Raw genomic sequence first — 20,673 nt, forward strand, 5'->3', positions numbered from 1 at the left:
CTTGTCAAGGCCCCGGGTAGTTCAACAATATCGTAAAGGTGGGTCCATTCGTACCCCAGCTAACTAAAGCAAAACAGACATTTTCTCAGGACATAGTATTGAAGGAAGGAAGTATGATAATCATGCTGTCAGCACTGCTTCAGGGGGTGTTTTTGCAACGTGTTCAAAGCGGAATTGTGAAACAGTTCTGAAACTGGGAAAGACTGGTCATGTTCCAAAGCTAGAAAGTACCATTAAGACAGAGAGTTTATTTGAGCATTTCATTCAATTAACAAGACAACAACATTGAACAAGTACAACACTGTCATTGGGTCGTCGATTTAACAGTTTTAAAAGTCCGGCAATGAGTACTCAAATTCAATAGAGGGTGTCCTGCCATCCCACATCCTCCGTCTGTCTGTCTGTTTGTCTGTCTGTTTGTTTGTCTGTCTGTTTTGACAGAGTATAGGGAAGAAAGACTGCGTTAATGCTGGGTTCGACCCTCCGAGTCTGTCTAGGCTACTTAGTACTTAGAAATTCCAGAAGCAATCATCAATCATCCCTGTCACGTACAGATCTTTGCGGTCCGAGAAACGACTCTATGCTTGCGGTCTAGGTGACAGATCTTTGCGGTCCAGCTTCAGCCATAACTGGACTACACAATTTCAGTCCTTTCTGGGAAAAGTATGGTGTCCACTTTGTTTGTTAGACGCCACACCCACTCCCCTTTATGTCTCCCCTTTATGTCTCCCCTTTCTTCTCCTTCTACACCACAGGAGCTTGTATCAAAGCGCCGGTCTATTCCTACTGTAGCGTTACTTCTACTATTCATTCTACTGTAAGGATAAAGGAGTAATAATAATGATCGACCGGCGCTTTGATATAACTATAAGCTCCTGTGTTCCCCACCCCAACCCCATACTGAAAAAATCAGTATTGCCAGTACGGATGTAACAGTCGAAGTATCTGCGGTGAAAAGTGTCTGAAAGTCCCGAGTACTGTGGAACCCTTCTCTTACGACATCCACAATTCTTGGGGGGGGGGGGGGGGGGGATCAGGTCGTAATAGGGAGGGGGATTTTAGATGAAGGTAAATATACAATGGTTGTAAGAACAGCATCTGAAAACCTGGTCTTGAATGAGGGAAGGTCTTAACACAAGACGGTCTTACAAGAGGAATTCCACTGAACGACTGTTCAAGGTCCTCCATTCAGCCACAAGTCGACCACAAACTCAGTGCTAAAAGCTTCGCGAAGTATACTTCCGTAGTTGAATTTTCCCAATTAAATACAGGCTTAAAGACCACCAACTCCCCTTTCACCTCCACCCCCCCCCCCCCCGCCCACACTCACTTCCCTACAACAACAAATGTGACATGTATAGTTGTGGCAGTACAGAGGTGACAGTCAAATCGTCTGCCGTGAAGTGTCCGAGACGCCCCAGTAGCAAAGAAGCTTCAGCCCTGGTAGTGTAGCAGTGGTCATAAGAAGATCGTTTGTTGTGGAATGTGTCACCCCGTCAATAGAAACTGTCAACCACAGACTGACCTTGGAGGGGGGGGGGGGGTGCGGGGATTCCAAGGGGAAGTGGGGGGGGGGAGCAGGGGGCACAGACAGGGGGACTGATTAGTTGGTGTGTGTACACTCTGAGGTGTTAGGGAATGACACAGGGAAGCGCCCGGATGGGTTTCTGGTACAGTGGAAGCAGCCTTTTTAAGACCTTCGAAAATCCATTTGATAAACAGGAGGGAGTCTTAAAATGGGGTGAAATTTACCGACTTTATTAATCTGGAAAACTAGTTAGATAGGGGTCTTACAAAGGGCTTTGTGCTGTAGAAGATGCTGGAGAAAAAGAAAAAGGGGGTAAAAAGGAAAAGAGAAGAAACGCTTTCAGTTTCACTGTTGGGCATTGGGTTGGTTGCTTGGAGAAGAATAGAACTAGAAGTAGTAAGCAGAGTGATTAGAACAAGGGTGAAAACCAAGAGGCAGATCTTTCACCTTTAGGCAGTACTGGTGAGAAGGTTAGAATGCCAACGGGGAATGCACACTGTTCAAGCCTGCTCCTTCCGGTAGGAATACTGACATGCATACCAGTCTGTTGTGTACAGCACTGTCCTTGCTGCTTTTTACATTTAGTCAAGTTTTGACTAAATGTTTTAACATAGAGGGGGAATCGAGATGAGGGTCGTGGTGTGTGTCTGTGTGTGTGTGTAGAGCGATTCAGAGTAAACTACTGAACCGATCTTAATGAAATTTTACATGAGAGTTTATGGGTATGATATCCTCAGACGTTTTTTTCATTTTTTTGATAAATGTCTTTGATGACGTCATATCCGGCTTTTTGTAAAAGTTGAGGCGGCACTGTCACACCCTCATTTTTCAATAAAATTGATTGAAATTTTGGCCAAGCAATCTTCGACAAAGGCCGGACTTTGGTATTGCATTTGAGCTTGGAGGCTTAAAAGTTAATTGATGACTGGTCATTAAAAATCTGAAAATTGTAATTAAAATTATATTTTTATAAAACGATTCAAAAACAATTTCATCTTATTCTTTATCATTTTCTGATTCAAAAAACATATAAATATGTTATATTTGGATTACAAATAAGCTCTGAAAATTAAAAATATAAAAATTATGATTAAAATTAATGTTTTGAAATCGATTTAAAAACAATTTCATCTTATTTCTTGTCGGTTCCTGATTCCAAAAACATATAGGTATAATATGTTTGGATTAGAAACAAGCTCAGAAAGTTAAAAAGAATAGAGATAAAGAAAAGCGTGCTATCCTTCTCAGCGGAACTACTACCCCGCTCTTCTGGATTGTCAATTTCACTGCCTTTGCCATGAGCGGTGGACTGACGATGCTACGAGTATACGGTCTTGCTGAAAAAATGCAGTGCGTTCTGTTTCATTCTGTGAGTTCGACAGCTTGACTAAATGTAGTATTTTCGCCTTACGCGACTTGTTCTTCCTTTCTGCAACTGTCACACCCTCTCGTCCTCTGTACTCTGTCAGGGTACATGTACATGGTAGTATGAATGGATACTTCTGGGGCTGCTCACTTCTTTTTGCTGTAGTCTTACTGATAGTCGTTTCTGTTCTTGTTAGATTCCTTTTCCGGTTGAGTTTCCTGTTTGTCTCAGGGTCATTTGGTTTGAACAATGCTTTATTCTTTTACGTTTTCATGAAATTTATATTCAATATTCATGGGTATGAAAAAAACCCAAGTGTAAGGGCTTTGACGTTGTTCTATTTCTTGAAAGTTGTGAAAAAATAATGGGAACAGTAAAGTGTATGATTCGAAACTTTTGAGGAAAAACAACAACAGTTCAGTGATCTTTGTGTCTGAAACTTATTTTTTTCAGTTCATGTATTTGCATAGATAGTTTATAATGCGTGAGTGAGTTCATTGGTTAGATAGATCTCACTGCTGGACTTTACATTACAGAAAATAGTATCTTAATTTTTTTCGCAGTTCAAAAATGTAAGAATCCCATAATAATCTGCTAATGACAAAGGAATTCAAGGTACATTGAGTGCAAGGCTGCCTTTAGCTTATTTGATAGGTCGATTTTTGTTTGTTTGTTTGCTTAACGCCAAGCCGACCACGAAGGGCCATATCAGGGCGGTGCTGCTTTGACATTTAACGTGCGCCACACACAAGACAGAAGTCGCAGCACAGGCTTCATGTCTCACCCAGTCACATTATTCTGACACCGGACCAACCAGTCCTAGCACTAACCCCATAATGCCAGACGCCAGGCGGAGCAGCCACTAGATTGCCAATTTTAAAGTCTTAGGTATGACCCGGCCGGGGTTCGAACCCACGACCTCCCGATCACGGGGAGGACGCCTTACCACTAGGCCAACCGTGCCAGTCTGATAGGTCAGCACCCTATGACATGTACAGTAATGAGAGAGCCACAGGTTGAGAAGCACTTAAGCATGAGACTTTACTGTCCAAGGCCGAATGCACTGTAAAAAGTGCTGTGATACATCACTGAGATGTGTGCCCCTTGCCAGAAAAAGGTGTAGATTTTTTTTGATATCTCGGAGGGGTGCTGATTTAAATCTCCGATGTTGTGATAGAAGGTGTGAAAAAAAAGGCTTGATGTAGTAGCAGGAAACTGTAGCTGTGTCAGGTTTGGGTTATATTTCTTTTTGTTTTGTTTTAGTTTGTTTGGTTGCTTTTTTCAGCTCATTTTTGTTTTCAGAGAACTAGCTTATGTGGTGTTGAGGTGTTAATTTATGAATGAAGTAGCTAATTTTTGCTGTTTATGATTATTTTTAGTTTTAAGAGTTCCCATTTTTAGAACCCTGTGTGTGTGTGTGTGTGTGTGTGTGTGTGTGTGTGTGTGTGTGTGTGTGTGTGTGTGTGTGTGTGTGTGTGTGTGTGGAACAAATACTAGCATAGAGGAAGATATATATTTAGTTTGAGAATTTGCATGATTGTGTTCATCAGCTGTTCATTTCTTGCTGTTCTTTTGTCTTCATGTTCAAGACGTGTAACTGTCAAATATATTCCTCAAACGTGTTGAAAATAAAACTGTCCATTTTTTCAATGTTTTGTTGTTCTTCTGTGTGTTACATTATCACTACATGTACTTCAACACTTTTTTGATTTTTACTAAATCCTCAATTTGCTGTTTGTAGTGCAATTTTCTTTTAACAGTGTAGTTGCAGTGGAACCTCCCTTTCTATGGCCCCATAATTGAAGACACCTGCACCCCTCTGCCCCTTTACAACCCAGCCATCTCCAATGTCCTGTTCATAACCACTGTGAATTGTTCCACCTTTTGTTTTTACGACACCTTGATCAGACCTGATTTAATTAAGTTTAATTTTGTAGGTTTTCAAATGGGTGTCCCTAAGTACTTTACTGAAAAACAAAAGATCTTTCTAGAAGGGAGGATAGTGAACTTTGTGTGCACTTATCTTTGTTAAGTAGCCTTTTCCCTATAGGATGACCTGGGACATTTGTTTTTGACAGCAGTATTTTAGTTGTTGAAAGCAAAAAAAGCAACCTAGTGTGATGGTGGTTGGACTAATGGTTGTCATGGGCAGTTAAGGGCATTCCACTATTCTTTCAGCTACTTTGGACCCCCCCCCCCCCCCCCCTAAGACTTTTTCCAAAAAAAAGGGGTGGGGGTGGGGAGGGCAGCAACAATTTTGAGAAAATCACTGGTCTTGAAAGGGACTGGGGGTCTTGAAAAGGAGACGGACGTTGTCAGCACAAAATCTTGAAGGCCTTAGGTCTTAACAAGGGAGTAGTCTTAATTTAGGGGGGCCTTGAAAGGGGGCTCTACTGTATTCTTTCAGCTGTTCTTCCCCCCCCCCCCCCCCCCCCCCCCCCCCCCGCGGGTTAGGGGGAAGAATTTAACCGATGCTCCCCAGCATGTCGTAAGAGGCGACTAACGGATTCTGTTTCTCCTTTTACCCTTGTTAAGTGTTTCTTGTATAGAATATAGTCAATTTTTGTAAAGATTTTAGTCAAGCAGTATGTAAGAAATGTTAAGTCCTTTGTACTGGAAACTTGCATTCTCCCAGTAAGGTCATATATTGTACTACGTTGCAAGCCCCTGGAGCAAATTTTTGATAAGTGCTTTTGTGAACAAGAAACAATTGACAAGTGGCTCTATCCCATCTCCCCCCTTTCCCCGTCGCGATATAACCTTGAATGGTTGAAAACAACGTTAAGGTCACCAAATAAAGAAAGAAAGCTGTTCTTTCAGCTGTTCTTTCAGCTCAGCTGTTCTTTCAGCTGTTCTTTCAGCTGTTCTTTCAGCTCAGCTGTTCTTTCAGCTGTTTCTTGTCTTCTTTATATCAGCACTGGCATGTCAGATGTTGATTCTGTTGAATGAAGGACACCTCTGTGCCTGCCATATCTGACCTAGACTGTTAGGTAACCGGTCAGACACAAATCAGTCAACATTGCATAAAGAACTGTAATCAGACTTGCAACTCAGGTAGTTGTCCTACTGCAAGTCAGGGCATTGTACCCTTAAGCCAGAGTCATAATGTAACAAGCAGGCTGTTGAACCTGGTCAAACCAAAGGCTTAGAGTGTTAGCACACTTAAAACTGTCAATGTTAGAGCACAGAAAAATTTTTCTGGAAAAATTAACTCAACTAAGTGTCTTGAAGGAGGTGAATTATTGTATGAGGAACTGGGAAAACTTGGAGACCTTGTAAAAAGCCTTTATCAGTTTTTGCCAGAGTGCATAAACTTTAAAAAAATATATAAAAAAATAAAAAGTTTTTGTTTATTAAAAAGTTGATTACCAGATCTAGAAAAACATGTTTGCTGTAATTCTGGAAAGCAGGGTGACCTTGGATGAATTGACAGTGTTTTTATCAGGGTGTCTGACAGAAGAATCAAGAGCTGTCTGAAAACAGCATGTAGATATTATTGACTCCTCAGCTGCCCAGACAGTATTAAAGGCACCCGAGTCCTCATCCAATGAAAACAGCATGTAGATATTATTGACTCCTCAGCTGCCCAGACAGTGTTAAAGGCACCCGAGTCCTCATCCAGTGAAAACAGCATGTAGATATTATTGACTCCTCAGCTGCCCAGACAGTGTTAAAGGCACCCGAGTCCTCATCCAATGAAAACAGCATGTAGATATTATTGACTCCTCAGCTGCCCAGACAGTATTAAAGGCACCTGAGTCCTCATCCAATGAAAACAGCATGTAGATATTATTGACTCCTCAGCTGCCCAGACAGTGTTAAAGGCACCCGAGTCCTCATCCAATGAAAACAGCATGTAGATATTATTGACTCCTCAGCTGCCCAGACAGTGTTAAAGGCACCCGAGTCCTCATCCAGTGAAAACAGCATGTAGATATTATTGACTCCTCAGCTGCCCAGACAGTGTTAAAGGCACCCGAGTCCTCATCCAATGAAAACAGTATGTAGATATTATTGACTCCTCAGCTGCCCAGACAGTGTTAAAGGCACCCGAGTCCTCATCCAGTGAAAACAGCATGTAGATATTATTGACTCCTCAGCTGCCCAGACAGTGTTAAAGGCACCCGAGTCCTCATCCAGTGAAAACAGCATGTAGATATTATTGACTCCTCAGCTGCCCAGACAGTGTTAAAGGCACCCGAGTCCTCATCCAATGAAAACAGTACGGCTCACTGTCTGAGATCTGCCCAGGCTTTTACATGGGTTAGAACATCTCTCCACTTGCAAGCATACCCCAAATCAACATCCTATTGCTTCCTGTGCAGAGAGAATTTTGTAGGAAATAAAAAAATTTAAAAAAAACCAGACAGCCCATGCCGGGAATCGAACCCGGATCACTTTAGCCATAGTCGGAAACGCTTTCCACTAATTAAGCCACCAATTCTATCATTCGCCAGTGAACTCAAATGCCTATTCCTCGCGCACAGTGGTACACGCACGCAAAGCACGCACGCACGCAATAAGCCTGGTGTCGCTGTCGCTGGCTGGCTGGCGGATTAGCCGAACGGCTGTTCTATCCCACCGCGAATTGCGCCTGCCGTTAAGAGTGGATTTTGTGATTTATTTGGCATTTAGGTCCCAGGTAACATTATGAAGTTTTAATACGATCAATCGGACCTATTATCAAGTTAGTGTATCAACTTTTGAACGAACTGCGCCCAGTAGTTTCCCAGCAATAAGCTGTTAAGTCGAGACAGACAGACAGACACACACACAATTAGTCTGCTGGACCCTAGTACTGCGTACTCGGGGATAACTTCACCAGTTACCGTATTTGACGGACTACAAGCCGCGACTTTTTTTCAAAAAAAATCGCATTGCGGCTTATAAAAAGATGCGGCTAAAACGTTACCTAAACTTAAATAGCATTCACCTAATGGAAGTCGCCGCGGATTTTCATTTCGCTTGATTAGCGATTACCGGTACTTTATTAGCTCTCTACTCAAGACTCGGCGCTTTTCTCTTTCTTTTGTGAATCTTCGTTTGTCAACAAGTCGTCGTGACAAGATAGCGTACAGAGAAACACCGGATGTATCAGGATCTCGCGCGCGCGAGATTTCGGTTTTTTGTGTCTCGCGATAGTTGGAGGAGCGAGAGCCGCCATGTTGTGTTTTCGTCTGCTCGAAATGTGCGCAAAAGTCGTAAATCATCCCAAAAAAGCTTATTCCGGGCGGGACTGCATACATGTGTGTGTTGGTTACAAATTGTATGTGTGATATTTTTCTTCAAACTTTTTCACTTTTCTTCTTTGTTTCACTTGTTTATTCTCGGAGCCGATATCGAGAAATACCGTACTTTCGTTTGCCTGGTTGTTTTGATTGATTGACACGATCTGATTATATTTTTTTCGACGGCGGCTAATATAGTGACGCGGCCTATACGTGGCTCGTCCCAATTTTTTTGCTAAAAGTTGGGGGTGCGGCTTATGAAACGGTGCGTCTTGTAATCCGTCAAATACGGTACCATTAATAAGTGTTGGTTATGAAATTATTTCATCCAAATATTCGTACTCTGCACTGAGATAACATCCAAGCTGTTGATAGTTGGTACATGTCCAAGTGGAGGGAGGGTCTTATCCCATGTAAAAGCCTAGTAGGATCTGAGATCTGAGACAACTTTCCATTTTAAAGAATTAATTTTTATGGACATTAAAGTGTTGTTGTTATTATTATTGTTATGACGGGCGCAGTGGTGTGGTGGTAAGACGTCGGCCTCCTAATCGGGAGGTCGTGAGTTATACTCCCGGTCGCTGCCGCCTGGTGGGTTAAGAGTGGAGATTTTTCCGATCTCCCAGGTCAACTTATGTGCAGACCTGCTAGTGACTTAAACCCCCTTCGTGTGTTCACGCAAGCACAAGACCAAGTGCGCACGGAAAAGATCCTGTAATCCATGTCAGAGTTCGGTGGGTTATAGAAACACGAAAATACCCAGCATGCCTCCCCCGAAATCGGCGTATTCTGCCTAAATGGCGGGGTAAAAACGGTCTTACACGTAAAAATCCACTCGTGCTAAAAACATGGGTGAACGTGGGAGTCTAAGCCCATGAACGAAGAAGAAGAAGAATTATTGTTATGATGAGTCCGACTGTTTCCATGGGAAGGAAGGTAATCAACAAACAACAGATCTCTTGCCACCACACACCACACAGCATACAGGGGAAAACGGCACAGTAGCAGGAGAATATAATCATTATGTTGAAGTGGTGGTTATAATATATCTGGTCTGGCTGGATATTTTTCTTCAGGTCTCCAGCCAGCACAGTGACACCAGTAACCCACTTAACAGAAGCCTATTATACACCCCACGCCCACACCTTTCACACCTTTTGATAGCAGTTTTACCAGGTGACCTCATTATAAGGCTGTGAGGAGGAAGGATCAGTCTGTTGCACGGGCCAGTAACATTGAAAAGAGTAATAATGGATGTTACTATGATTTATTTTCTGGGCCAATTTTTGAAATTTTTGAAATTTTGGGTAGAACTGACAGATTTTCTATGAAAAATCAAAATTGAAATGGGTTTGAATGTTTACAGACTGTCAACAGTGTTGAATGTTTACAGACTGTCTTTGCCTCATTATAGCTTTAAAAAAAAAGTTTCTATAAGTATTATCCAGTTTTTGATTAAAGGAAGGAAATCATCACCAAAAGTGCAGAAAGGAGAAAACTAAACATACAAAAGAAGCAAGGAATTCTATATTAATTAAAAGGGAGGAAAACAGGGAAAACAAAATCAGATTGGCAAATTGACTGAGGAAAATTGAGCATAAGAGTCTCATAATTAGCAAAGAGAATATCGAAACAAAATCTATTGAGTATCAGGAAGCACAGAGAAGGAAAAGATAAAATCATTAAGTAGGATATTCATGTTTGTGGAAAAAAGATAAAATCATTAAAGGTACTGAACTTGTCAAATCCAGGTGCACGGAGCCCCTGGGGCTTTTAGTCATACCTCAGGCAGCTATCCGTTAGAACTATCAAGTTTCATTGACTTGCACCCAAAGAGTCAAGAACTGCAATTTTTTTACGAATTAATTTCGTACTCGGACCCGGCTGGTCTTGGCCTATTTTTGGATCTAAATTTAGATCAGGTAGATCACCACATGCACATCATGCACAACTGAAAAGACACGTCACTAGCAAACTATGTCAGACGTCATCATGAGTTTGTGTAAAACAAAATGGAGGCCGGAATCACTCAAGTTGAATCGAACTCCGACCAAACACCACGTAATAACTAGGTTAATGTATGCACTCGTGTGAACAAGAAACTGTCGAGCTTCACAGATGTCGTCGTTGGGTAGTTTTGAGTTTGTTTTACTACCATAGGAGGATTTTTGAACTGTAAATGCACTCAGCTGCAACAAAAACGCAAAACGAAGGCTGTGAGCTGCACAGTGCCCAAGTAGGATATTCATATTTGTTGAAAAAAATAAAATCATTAAGTAGGATATTCATGTTTGTTGAAAAAAAAAAAATCATTAAGTAGGATATTCATGTTTGTTGAAAAAAAAAATCATTAGGATATTCATGTTAGTTGAAAAAAGATCAAATCATTATAAAGCAAGATATTCATTTCTGTAAGATTATTGCACTGTATTCTTGTTCCACTTCGAACCTCTACCTCACCTTTAACCTCAGTTAAAACCTGTAAGTTGACAGCACTTTGAAGATGTATCAACCGTGTGATTTAATGGGGTTTTCTTTGTGTGTGTTGCAGACGAGAGTTGGAAGATCGCGGAACCCTTAACACAGGGTATCATCGGTAAGTAGGTCAAGGTCATTTATCGTTGGCGTTCTGTTCTGTCTGTGTGTAATGTACGTGTAGTTCTCAAACGCCACCAGCTGTTGCAATATGTTGTTTTTGTTCTGTGCATAATAGATTGTGCAACATATAGGGCAGATGAATGTCACGCTTTGTGATAATGTAAACAAATAAAATGAAAAGTATGCAACACCTGCAGATAGATAGGCGCATGCATGCACACACACACACACACACACACACACGTATGCACGAACACATGCACTCTCTCACTCACTCAGACATACAGTTGACAGACGTATACATGACCTACCAAACATATACAGACAAAACATTCATTTTCCTGCATTTTGTCACAATGTTTATTTGGGGGTTCCTTATTAAGTCTTCATTGTATACATTTTTTAGCTTTTTATATTTGAATATTTTGGACACAAGAAGGTTCAGCAGTATTTTGGAATAGGAGAGGTTAGGGGAGGGGCTTTACAGTGCTAAAACCAGTTTTTCGAGTCACAGCATATTAAAATGCGTTTGCTTGAATAAATTTACCCGATTTGACACATGTCACATTGTATATATGGTGACGGCAACAAAACAGGAACAGCATTTTTAACTTTACCTTATATCCTGTTGTCTCCGTGGAATTGTATACTGTAACCTGCTGTAGAGTATGGCTGTTGTGTGTCGGGTTTTAAGTGGGGGGAAGTAAAAGGGGGTTTCATTTAACTCTTAAGGTTTTGAAAAGGAATTTAGCTAAAGTGCTTTGAGAATGGGAAAAAGATCTGGGTCTTTACAAGCACAATGTTTATGGCATTGGACAACCCTCCCCACCCCCTTTCTGTCCAGTATCACTTTTGTAAGTCTTAGGTGATAGATTGTAGAGTAGAAAATTACCGACTCTCAAACTACTTCTGTAAAATATTTGAGTCAAGTTGTTGCTAAGTCATACTGTGTACGTGCACACACATCAGCGCTGAAAGTCCACAAAATGGGGCACGTCTCGCCTTTGGCTAGTACTTCTCATAATTTACAAGCCAGAGAGCAAATTTTACTTGCCAAACCAACCATTTCAATTCAGTGTTTCAGCAACTTTGGCCTTTGGCGAGTTGATTAACAATTCTACTCACCATTTACAGATTTCTACTCGCCATGGCGAGTAAAATACTCGCCACTTTCAGGCCTGCACATACCATTTTTCATCAGTTTGTTCAGATAATCACTAATACCTGATCTTTCTTTTGCGTGGGGTTTTCTTTCCTGAATTTCGAGAATCTATTCATGTCACTTGGGGGTACATGTACCAAGATAGTCTTGGGGAAACAAGGCTGTCATATCAAGATAGATAGTCTTGGGGAAACAAGGCTGTCATATCAAGAGTAGAAGTTTGTTTCAGAAACATGTGTCTTATCTATTGGGACCAGGCGTCCCTCACTAAATGAGGCTAATTGTCTGAAAGAGAGAGAGAGGTTGTGTGTGTGTGTGTGTGTGTGTGTGTGTGTGTGTGTGTGTGTGTGTGTGTGTGTGTGTGTGTGTGTGTGTGTGAGTGTGTGAGTGACGTGCTTGCATGTGAGCTTGCGTGTGTGTGTGCATGTGTGTGTGTGTGTGTTTGCATGTGTGAGCTTGCGTGTGTGTGCTTGCATGTGTGTGTGTGTGTGTGTATGTGTTTGCATGTGTGTGTGTGTGTGTGGTGTGTGTGTGTGCTTGCTTGCGTGTGTCTGCTTGCGTATGTGTGTGTGTGTGCGCACGCATGTGCACGTGCGTGCAGAAATTTTTTCTCGTTTGTACATGTTCGCATCTGTTCTCAGGGACGAAGGTGCAATGGACTACATGCACCCAGACTACAGCCACGGAGGGGGCGACTCCTTCTACTCCCCGCAGGCCCCGTACAGTGGAGGGGGTGGAGGAGGGGGTGGGGGTAACTACGCCAACACGTCCTTCGACCGCGGCTCCCACGCATCCCTGCAAAGCAACGGCAGCAACAGACCCAGACAGGTGACGATGATTAGCATGTCTTTTGTCATAGAAGAAAATCTGAAGCATGTCATGTAGTGATCAGGGGTGGTGTGCACAAGAAAATTGCTCAACTGGATGGGCCCTGAGCACTGGTTTGAATTGGTTGAAATTTGAAAAAATCTCAATTTCAGCAAATCCGACACAGCACTTGGTTCCCACCCATTTGGGCACTGCCTTGTGCACACAACCCCTGAAAAAGCTTTCATGGTACATTAGGTGCAGTGTAATTTTGCACGTTTCGCTCTGCTTGAATTCATTCAGTGAATGGGTTTTTTCGAATGGGAGTACTCAGACGGTCATTTTTCGCTTGAACAGAATTGAATTAAAAGGAAGAATGTACACAAATCTGGTTGTTTGTTGTTGTTGTTACCTTCTTTTGTTTTCTTTTTTTTTTGGGGGGGGGGGGGGGGGGGGGGGGGGGGGTTATGAAGAGAGAAAAAAGGAGGCAAATTAAATTTGCGTTGGACTTTTTCCTGTTAGAACAACAGCCTGGTAGTAGGTATCGACATTCTCAGAATAATGTTGCAATTGCTGACGATAAATGTACACCACAGTGACAGTTTAACATAGTCGTTCTAATTTGTTTAGTAATGAGCACTCCACCCTGTCCCACTTTACACCCAAACAAGGTCATCTGAATAAAAACAAGAAGGGCAAAGCCCATACGACTCACATGCTTGACCTCGACCTTTAGGGTAACTAAACCTAGCAATGACATCATACACTAAGAACTGCTTTACACATTTTTCCTACCAAAATACATGTGACCTTGACCCAAGGTCAAGGTCATCCAAGGTCATGCAACACAAAGCTGTTAATTCAAGACATAGGAAGTACAATGGTGCTTATTGGCTCTTTCTACCATGAGATATGGTCACTTTTAGTGGTTCACTACCTTATTTTGGTCACATTTCATAAGGGTCAAAGTGACCTTGACCTTGATCATATGTGACCAAATGTGTCTCATGATGAAAGCATAACATGTGCCCCACATAATTTTTAAGTTTGAAACAGTTATCTTCCATAGTTCAGGGTCAAGGTCACTTCAAAATATGTATACAATCCAACTTTGAAGAGCTCCTGTGACCTTGACCTTGAAGCAAGGTAAACCAAACTGGTATCAAAAGATGGGGCTTACTTTGCCCTATATATCATACGTAGGTGAGGTATTCAATCTCAAAAACTTCAGAGAAAATGTGAAAAATAGCTGTTTTTTAGGCAACATTTATGACCCCTGCGACCTTGACCTTGAAGCAAGGTCAAGATGCTATGTATGTTTTTTGGGGCCTTGTCATCATACACCATCTTGCCAAATTTGGTACTGATAGACTGAATAGTGTCCAAGAAATATCCAACGTTAAAGTTTTCCGGACGGACGGACGACTCGGGTGAGTACATAGACTCACTTTTGCTTCGCATGTGAGTCAAAAATTAAAAACGTGAGAAGGTGAGATTTTATTTGTGCAACCACAACCCCACCCGCAGTTACAGAATTTGAAGAAAAAACCCTTTTAGGATATGTAGATTAGTTGCATTTTATTGCATGTAGTTGCTCCAAAATGTTGTGTCAAAAATGAGAAGGCTTTGCTACCAAGGCTGAGATGCACAAGAAAGTTACCACCCCAACGGGAGCTATCCGGGGAATCGGATTGGTTGAAACTGAGGTGTGCTTGTGATTTCAACCAATCCGGCTCTGCGGCTTGGTCCCGTTTGGGTGGTAACTTTCTAACCACCTCAGCCCTATACCCTGATAGTGCTATCCCTTCAACCCCAAGCCTTTTTTCCCCGGATTATCCATTTTCACGACTGTCACCCCTCAACTCACGCTTACTTGTATGTGTTTCAGGCTCCGAGGGTTGGTGACCCACTAGGAGCAGGAGGGGGGAACTACTCCCCCTACGGCCACCCAGACGACGTGCGCAGCTCACCTATGCCAAGGTCCGGCTCCCCAGCCGACGCGCATTATTACCAGCGCCAGTCTCCCTATCACAACCTCCCCCCGTACAGGGAGGGGCCCTCCCCATCGGGTCATGACCCCCACCCTAGTTACCCCCGACATGACGACAGCTTTGGGTCAAGGTATTTTGCTGGTGGTAACCTCCTTAACCTCCGCGCCATTCTGATGCTCTTCCCTTTCCGGTTGTTGGTGTTAACCCGCTTTCACCTCTCCTCATCTGATTTTGCACCTGTGTTTTCACCTAGTTCTCACCTACTGGTTTCTTCTAGTGACACCTGTTCTTCCTATACTCTGAGGTAACCAAGACATTGTCAAGAACCTGCTTTCACCTGTCCTCTGACTTGGCACCTATTTTGTCACCTTGTTCTCAGGTAGTGGTTTATTCTAGTGACACGTGTTCTCCCTATACTCTGAGGTAACCTGAGATCCTTAACTATGGCATCCTGCTGCTCTTCCCTTTGCGGTTGCTGGTATCAACCCGCTTTCACCTGTCCTCCTGTGACTTGGCACCTGTTTTGTCAACTAGTTCTCACCTACTGCTTTCACCTGTCCTCCTGTGACTTGGCACCTGTTTTGTCAACTAGTTCTCACCTACTGCTTTCACCTGTCCTCCTGTGACTTGGCACCTGTTTTGTCACCTAGTTCTCACCTACTGCTTTCTTCTAGGGACACGTGTTCTTCCTATACTCTGAGGTAACCAAGACATTGTCAAGAACATGCTTTCACCTGCCCTCCTCTGACTAATGGCACCTGTTCTGTCACCTACTTCTTAGCTCTTGGTTCTTCTAGTGACACATGTTCTCTCTATACCCCCTGCGGGTTAGGGGGAGTCCCATATTGGTTGGGACGAGAAAGAATTTACCCGATGCTCCCCAGCATGTCGTAAGAGGCGACTAACGGATTCTGTTTGTCCTTTTACCCTTGTTAAGTGTTTCTTGTATAGAATATAGTCAATGTTTGTAAAGATTTTAGTCAAGCAGTATGTAAGAAATGTTGAGTCCTTTGTACTGGAAACTTGCATTCTCCCAGTAAGGTAATATATTGTACTACGTTGCAAGCCCCTGGAGCAAATTTTTGATCAGTGCTTTCGTGAACAAGAAACAATTGACAAGTGGCTCTATCCCATCTCCCCCCTTCCCTCCGTCGCGATATAACCTTCGCGGTTGAAAACGACGTTAAACACCAATTAAAGAAAGAAAGTTCTCTCTATACTCTGAGTTACTCTGAGTCCAGGTAAGAAGCTGCTTTCACCTGTCCTGAGGTAACTGTTTGGTGTTTTACTCCTTGCGGTTACTGATATTAACTGACTTTCACATTTCTTCCTGTGACACCTGTTGTTTTCACCTAGTTCTCAGGTACTGGGTTTTCGTAGTTTTCACTGGTCATCATACCTGAGTCTACCTTGTTCTGTAGTGACTATCTGACCTTGCACTCATTCACTGTATTAACCTTGGTTAACAGTGGTCTGTGATTACTGGTGTTAACCGTCTTTCACAGTCCTGTGATGACCTGTTCAGACCTGTGCACATCTACGGTTTCTCCGTAATTTCTCCGATTTTTATATGCAGAATACTGTGCTACGAATTTTTGATGAAATTTCCGAAATTCCGATGTTTTACTAAAAAAACACATTTTTGTACTTTTTTCTGTTTTAAGATGTTTTGACCAATTAGTTGGCCGTTGCGCTGAAAAGACGTTTTCCGATTTACCGGAAGCGCGCGTGTTCTCAGCATTGAGTCTTTGTTCTTAGACTGAGTTCGTCCAGCGTCTGCGTGGCAACTTGTGATTAAAGTGAAACATTGAAAAGAAAAAAAGAGAGCGAGATTCAGATAGTGAAGAGGAGACACCAGCTCTGTCACCAAAGAAGACAACAGTGTTGATGTTTCACCTTGGCTTGTTAATAAATAGTATTTCCCATTCTACTGCGTTGTAGTGTTTCAGTTTGTGTGCTTTGTGAGCAGAATTATGTCTTGGAACAGTCGTTACAGCTTACTACTGAAACATTTTAAAAACTACTGAAATTTGGTTTGTTTACTACTGATGAGTGTTTTGAGTGTGCACAGGTCTGCCTGTTTCTTCCCCTGCGTGGGTGTGTGGGTGTTTTTTCTCTCAAGATCTGCTTTCGCTTTCACTTCCTCCTGATGTTTCCTGAGATTTGGCAGTTTGTTTTTCTGGGTGCAGAACAAGTTTTAGGATTGTTGTGCTTAGTCTTCTAACTGCATGAGGTGTTGGTTGGCCTTAGATGGGGTGAAGTTTTGATTGCGTTGATGGTTTTTGTTGTTAGATACCATGGCTACAGACTGTTTTACCATGAGGTTTTGGTGGTGGTGGTTAGCAAGGCATTGTCTTTAGTGTTTCCTAATGTGCTGATTTCGGTGGGGGTTTTTCTCTTGAAATTCTTGGGTTTGTATCTTGAGTCCCAAGTACACAGAATGGAGTTGTGCACCTGTGGATAGCTGTTTAAAAACAGTGGTAACATCAAGTTGTGTGTGTTAACGAAAACAGAGCCAGCATCATTGTGCAATACTGTTGACAGAACTGTTAACACGCCCTCATCAGTCATTTCTTAAAATGCAGCCCCCCCCCCACCCCTCCCCTTTAAGATCCCCTCATGTAAGACTCCCGCTTTTTTAAACCCTGCTCTCTCAGACTATCTGTTCATTTGTACATTTACCTCCATTTTGAGACCCCTTCCCCCCCTCCCTCGTTTTGAATCCCATTTTAAGAGAGGCCTACCACTGTTACATTATTAAATGATTAGATCTTATCTCTCTTTTCTTCCTGCATTTACATTCCTGCTTATTAGGTCCCTTGTTACACAGCGCAAATTAAACTATTCCCGGCATTTACACCCCGGCCTTACACAGCACAATGTTGCGACCCTCATTTTGTCATGATTACCATATATATATATATATATATATATATATATTTAATTAAACCTCCCTCCCCCCTTACCTCCCCCCCTCCCCCCTTACCTCCCCCCTCCCCCCTTACCTCCCCCCTCCCCCCTTACCTCCCCCTTACCTCCCCCCTTACCTCCCCCCTCCCCCCTTACCTCCCCCCTCCCCCCTTACCTCCCCCCTCCCCCCTTACCTCCCCCCTCCCCCCTTACCTCCCCCCTCCCCCCTTACCTCCCCCCTCCCCCCTTACCTCCCCCCTTACCTCCCCCCTTACCTCCCCCCTCCCCCCTTACCTCCCCCCTCCCCCCTTACCTCCCCCCTCCCCCCTTACCCCCCTTACCTCCCCCGTCCTTGCTGTAGCTCCCCCCTTACCTCCCCCGTCCTTGCTGTAGCTCCCCCCTTATCTCCCCCGTCCTTGTTGTAGCTCCCCCCTTACCTCCCCCGTCCTTGCTGTAGCTCCCCCCTTACCGCCCCCGTCCTTGCTGTAGTTTACCCTCTGGTTTAAAGTAACACGTGATATATTTACGTTTCCCTGTGTGTACATGACAAAACGTTACGTTAACTTAGTTTACTTATACGTTTAACCAGTAATTCCATTCTAGTTGAGAGGAATGTAATATACACTCACACACTAGACTTAATTTCCTATTGTTCTTTCTTGTGTGTGTGTGTGTGTGTGTGTACACTCGTTACCTCAGCAAAACTTCCTGATCAACTAACTGTAAGAGGTTTTATTGTCTTTACAAAGAAGGTATTTAATTTTGTGAACATTCTTTTCAAGTTTAATTTGCTTTTTACCCAGCGGGACCTGTGTAAAGTGAAAAAGAACATTCTCTTCTCTTGGGTTAAAACTAATGTCTTTGTCAGTTAACGAAGAAGTTATTTTTAACCCTTACATTGGTGCAATTCTGTAACACATGTTACATAGCCACTGGTGAATTAACAGAGAAAAATAAAGAAAAACAGTCATATGGGTTATCGCATCCATGGGAGGTAATCGGAACCGACCAAAGAGACTGAGCCAGTAGCGCGACATTTGTCGTGACAACCAGGTGACAGTATACGTAAAGTATCGTGACAAGCAGCCTAAGGGTTAATTTTTCTGACATGACAGTTGCATTCTTGCTTTATGAGATGACATTAGTCATTTTGTTATTATGTTTTTCTCATTTCCTTTGTAGGAGTAGTGTGCTCCTTAGAGACTGGGGCAGTAGACCTATACAGAAATTGTTATTACAAAAGGTCTTATAAAGTGAAACCCCCTTTTAGAACCATCAAAAAAAGGTGAGAAAATCCAGAAGTGAGTTTTAAAATGGGGAGAAAATTAAGAATGTTTTGAATAGAAAATGTGAAGAAGAAAGAATTGGGTTTTACAGGGGGGAGCGTTAAAATAGGGGTGTGAAAAGGAGAGCTACAAGTAATGGCAGCATGGATATATATTCATTATTGTCAATGTTTTGTCATTGCAGAGATGATTACCCTGGCAGTCGTGGCAGCTACAACCGCCCGGCAGACGGCTACGACGGGCAGGGCTACAACGACAACTACGCCGACCCTCCCTACGCCGGCCAGCCCTCCTACCGAGACTCCCCCATGGGCGACCCCAACCTGCAGCCCCACCAGTACACTGACTACCCTGACGACAGGGACGTGCACCAGGGTCCCCCCCACAACGACAGTTACCGCCAGTCCCCCTACCACAGCCAGGACTACGCCGCCCCTCCCCCCAACGGTCACGACGATCCGTACAGCGATCGCCACAATGACTCCTTGCCGCCGCGACACGACGATTCATTCCAAGGGATGAGGCCGGGGGAGGCGCCTGGACACTTCAACCAGCCCTCGTACGAACAGGACCGGTATTCAGACGCGCCCCGACAGCGGGCTAGCTACGACCACGATGGCCCTCAGGGGCAGTACGGGCCGGACGAAGTGCCACGGTATCGTGGGAGTTACGACCACGAGGGGCCGCTGGATGAAAGCGGTGGGCCCCGGTATCGTGGAAGTTACGGCCCGGAAGACCCACAGGACGGCTACCTCAACCCCCCTCCGGAGGAAAATGCCCCGCCAAGATATCATGACGACTATGAGCATCAAGGTCCAGCTTATGGTGCCCCAGCGCCAGAAGACGATGGTCGTTACGACCCTCGAATAGATCCCACCTTGTACGATGAGTCTCCTCAAAAATATGATGGTCTGCCGGCAGTGCAGAGTGATCCGTTTGCGGACGACCCGTTCCGAGACCAGCGCAGCCATGACGGATCGTTCAGCGCGTTGAGAGAGGACCCCTACAACCGTGGTGCTTCCCCCTACAACCAAGGGCCTGCGCCCTCGGGAGGTAGTGATATTTACGGAGACAGATATTATGGTGAATATAGTTTTGGTCCAGTTGTCTGCATGGGGCGAGGTCTTGTACGTCCGGAGTGATGCGTGGTGTAGAGCTCACCGTCTTCTTTCACACTGATACTACTTTCCCTGTCGTGTGTTTAGACTGGTACTATTTTCTTTGTTGCGTATTTAGACTGGTACTACTTTCCTTTTCTTTTAATTTTATTGACTCTTCACGTCCTGTACCGCACGTCCGCCATAGTCCTGTACCGCACGTCCGCCATAGTCCTGTACCGCACGTCCGCCATAGTCCTGTACCGCACGTCCGCCATAGTCCTGTACCGCACGATACCGCTCGACTTTGTTACTGTACTTAGGAATGACCTCACAGGACGGAAGCGCTCTTCTGTGCTTGAAAACCACATTTAGGTCACTTCCTTTGTAAACAAGCACATGGTTGCTCCGCGGTTCGTTCGTTTGGTGAACGTTTTGGTAGTTTGCAATAGATTTTTATCGATTTTTTTTTCACGGAGATTTTGCGACCATCTTTGGTGATGCCGATACAGTCAGTAAATACAAATTTGGGGATATTATCGACGAATTAGTGGCAGAACAAGTGCTGGGACTTGGAGCAGACAATCACGGGACATTAAAATGTAAGCTTTGAGTGTTTCTTCGGTAATAATACTGGCGATTTGTCGGACTTTTCGGCCGGTAAAATTTTTGTCAAGTGAAACGGACGAGATTGTACGCG

General features: G+C 43.6%; 1 protein-coding gene across 2 annotated transcripts in view; it reads left to right on the forward strand.

The window, feature by feature from the left end:
* The window catches only part of LOC138971752 (splicing regulator ARVCF-like), a gene marked incomplete in the record, with an annotated part of 76,682 nt that overhangs the window by 26,468 nt on the left and 29,541 nt on the right, over positions 1–20,673 (forward strand). The window contains 4 exon segments of one of the 2 annotated variants that reach the window (XM_070344548.1): positions 10,674–10,718; positions 12,524–12,710; positions 14,578–14,669; positions 19,061–19,959. In XM_070344548.1, coding sequence (XP_070200649.1) covers positions 10,674–10,718; positions 12,524–12,710; positions 14,578–14,669; positions 19,061–19,959 — 1,223 coding nt within the window. 2 annotated transcript variants of the gene reach the window in all.

The sequence above is a fragment of the Littorina saxatilis genome, linkage group LG7 (assembly GCF_037325665.1).
Source record: "Littorina saxatilis isolate snail1 linkage group LG7, US_GU_Lsax_2.0, whole genome shotgun sequence".
Lineage (NCBI taxonomy): Eukaryota > Metazoa > Mollusca > Gastropoda > Littorinimorpha > Littorinidae > Littorina > Littorina saxatilis.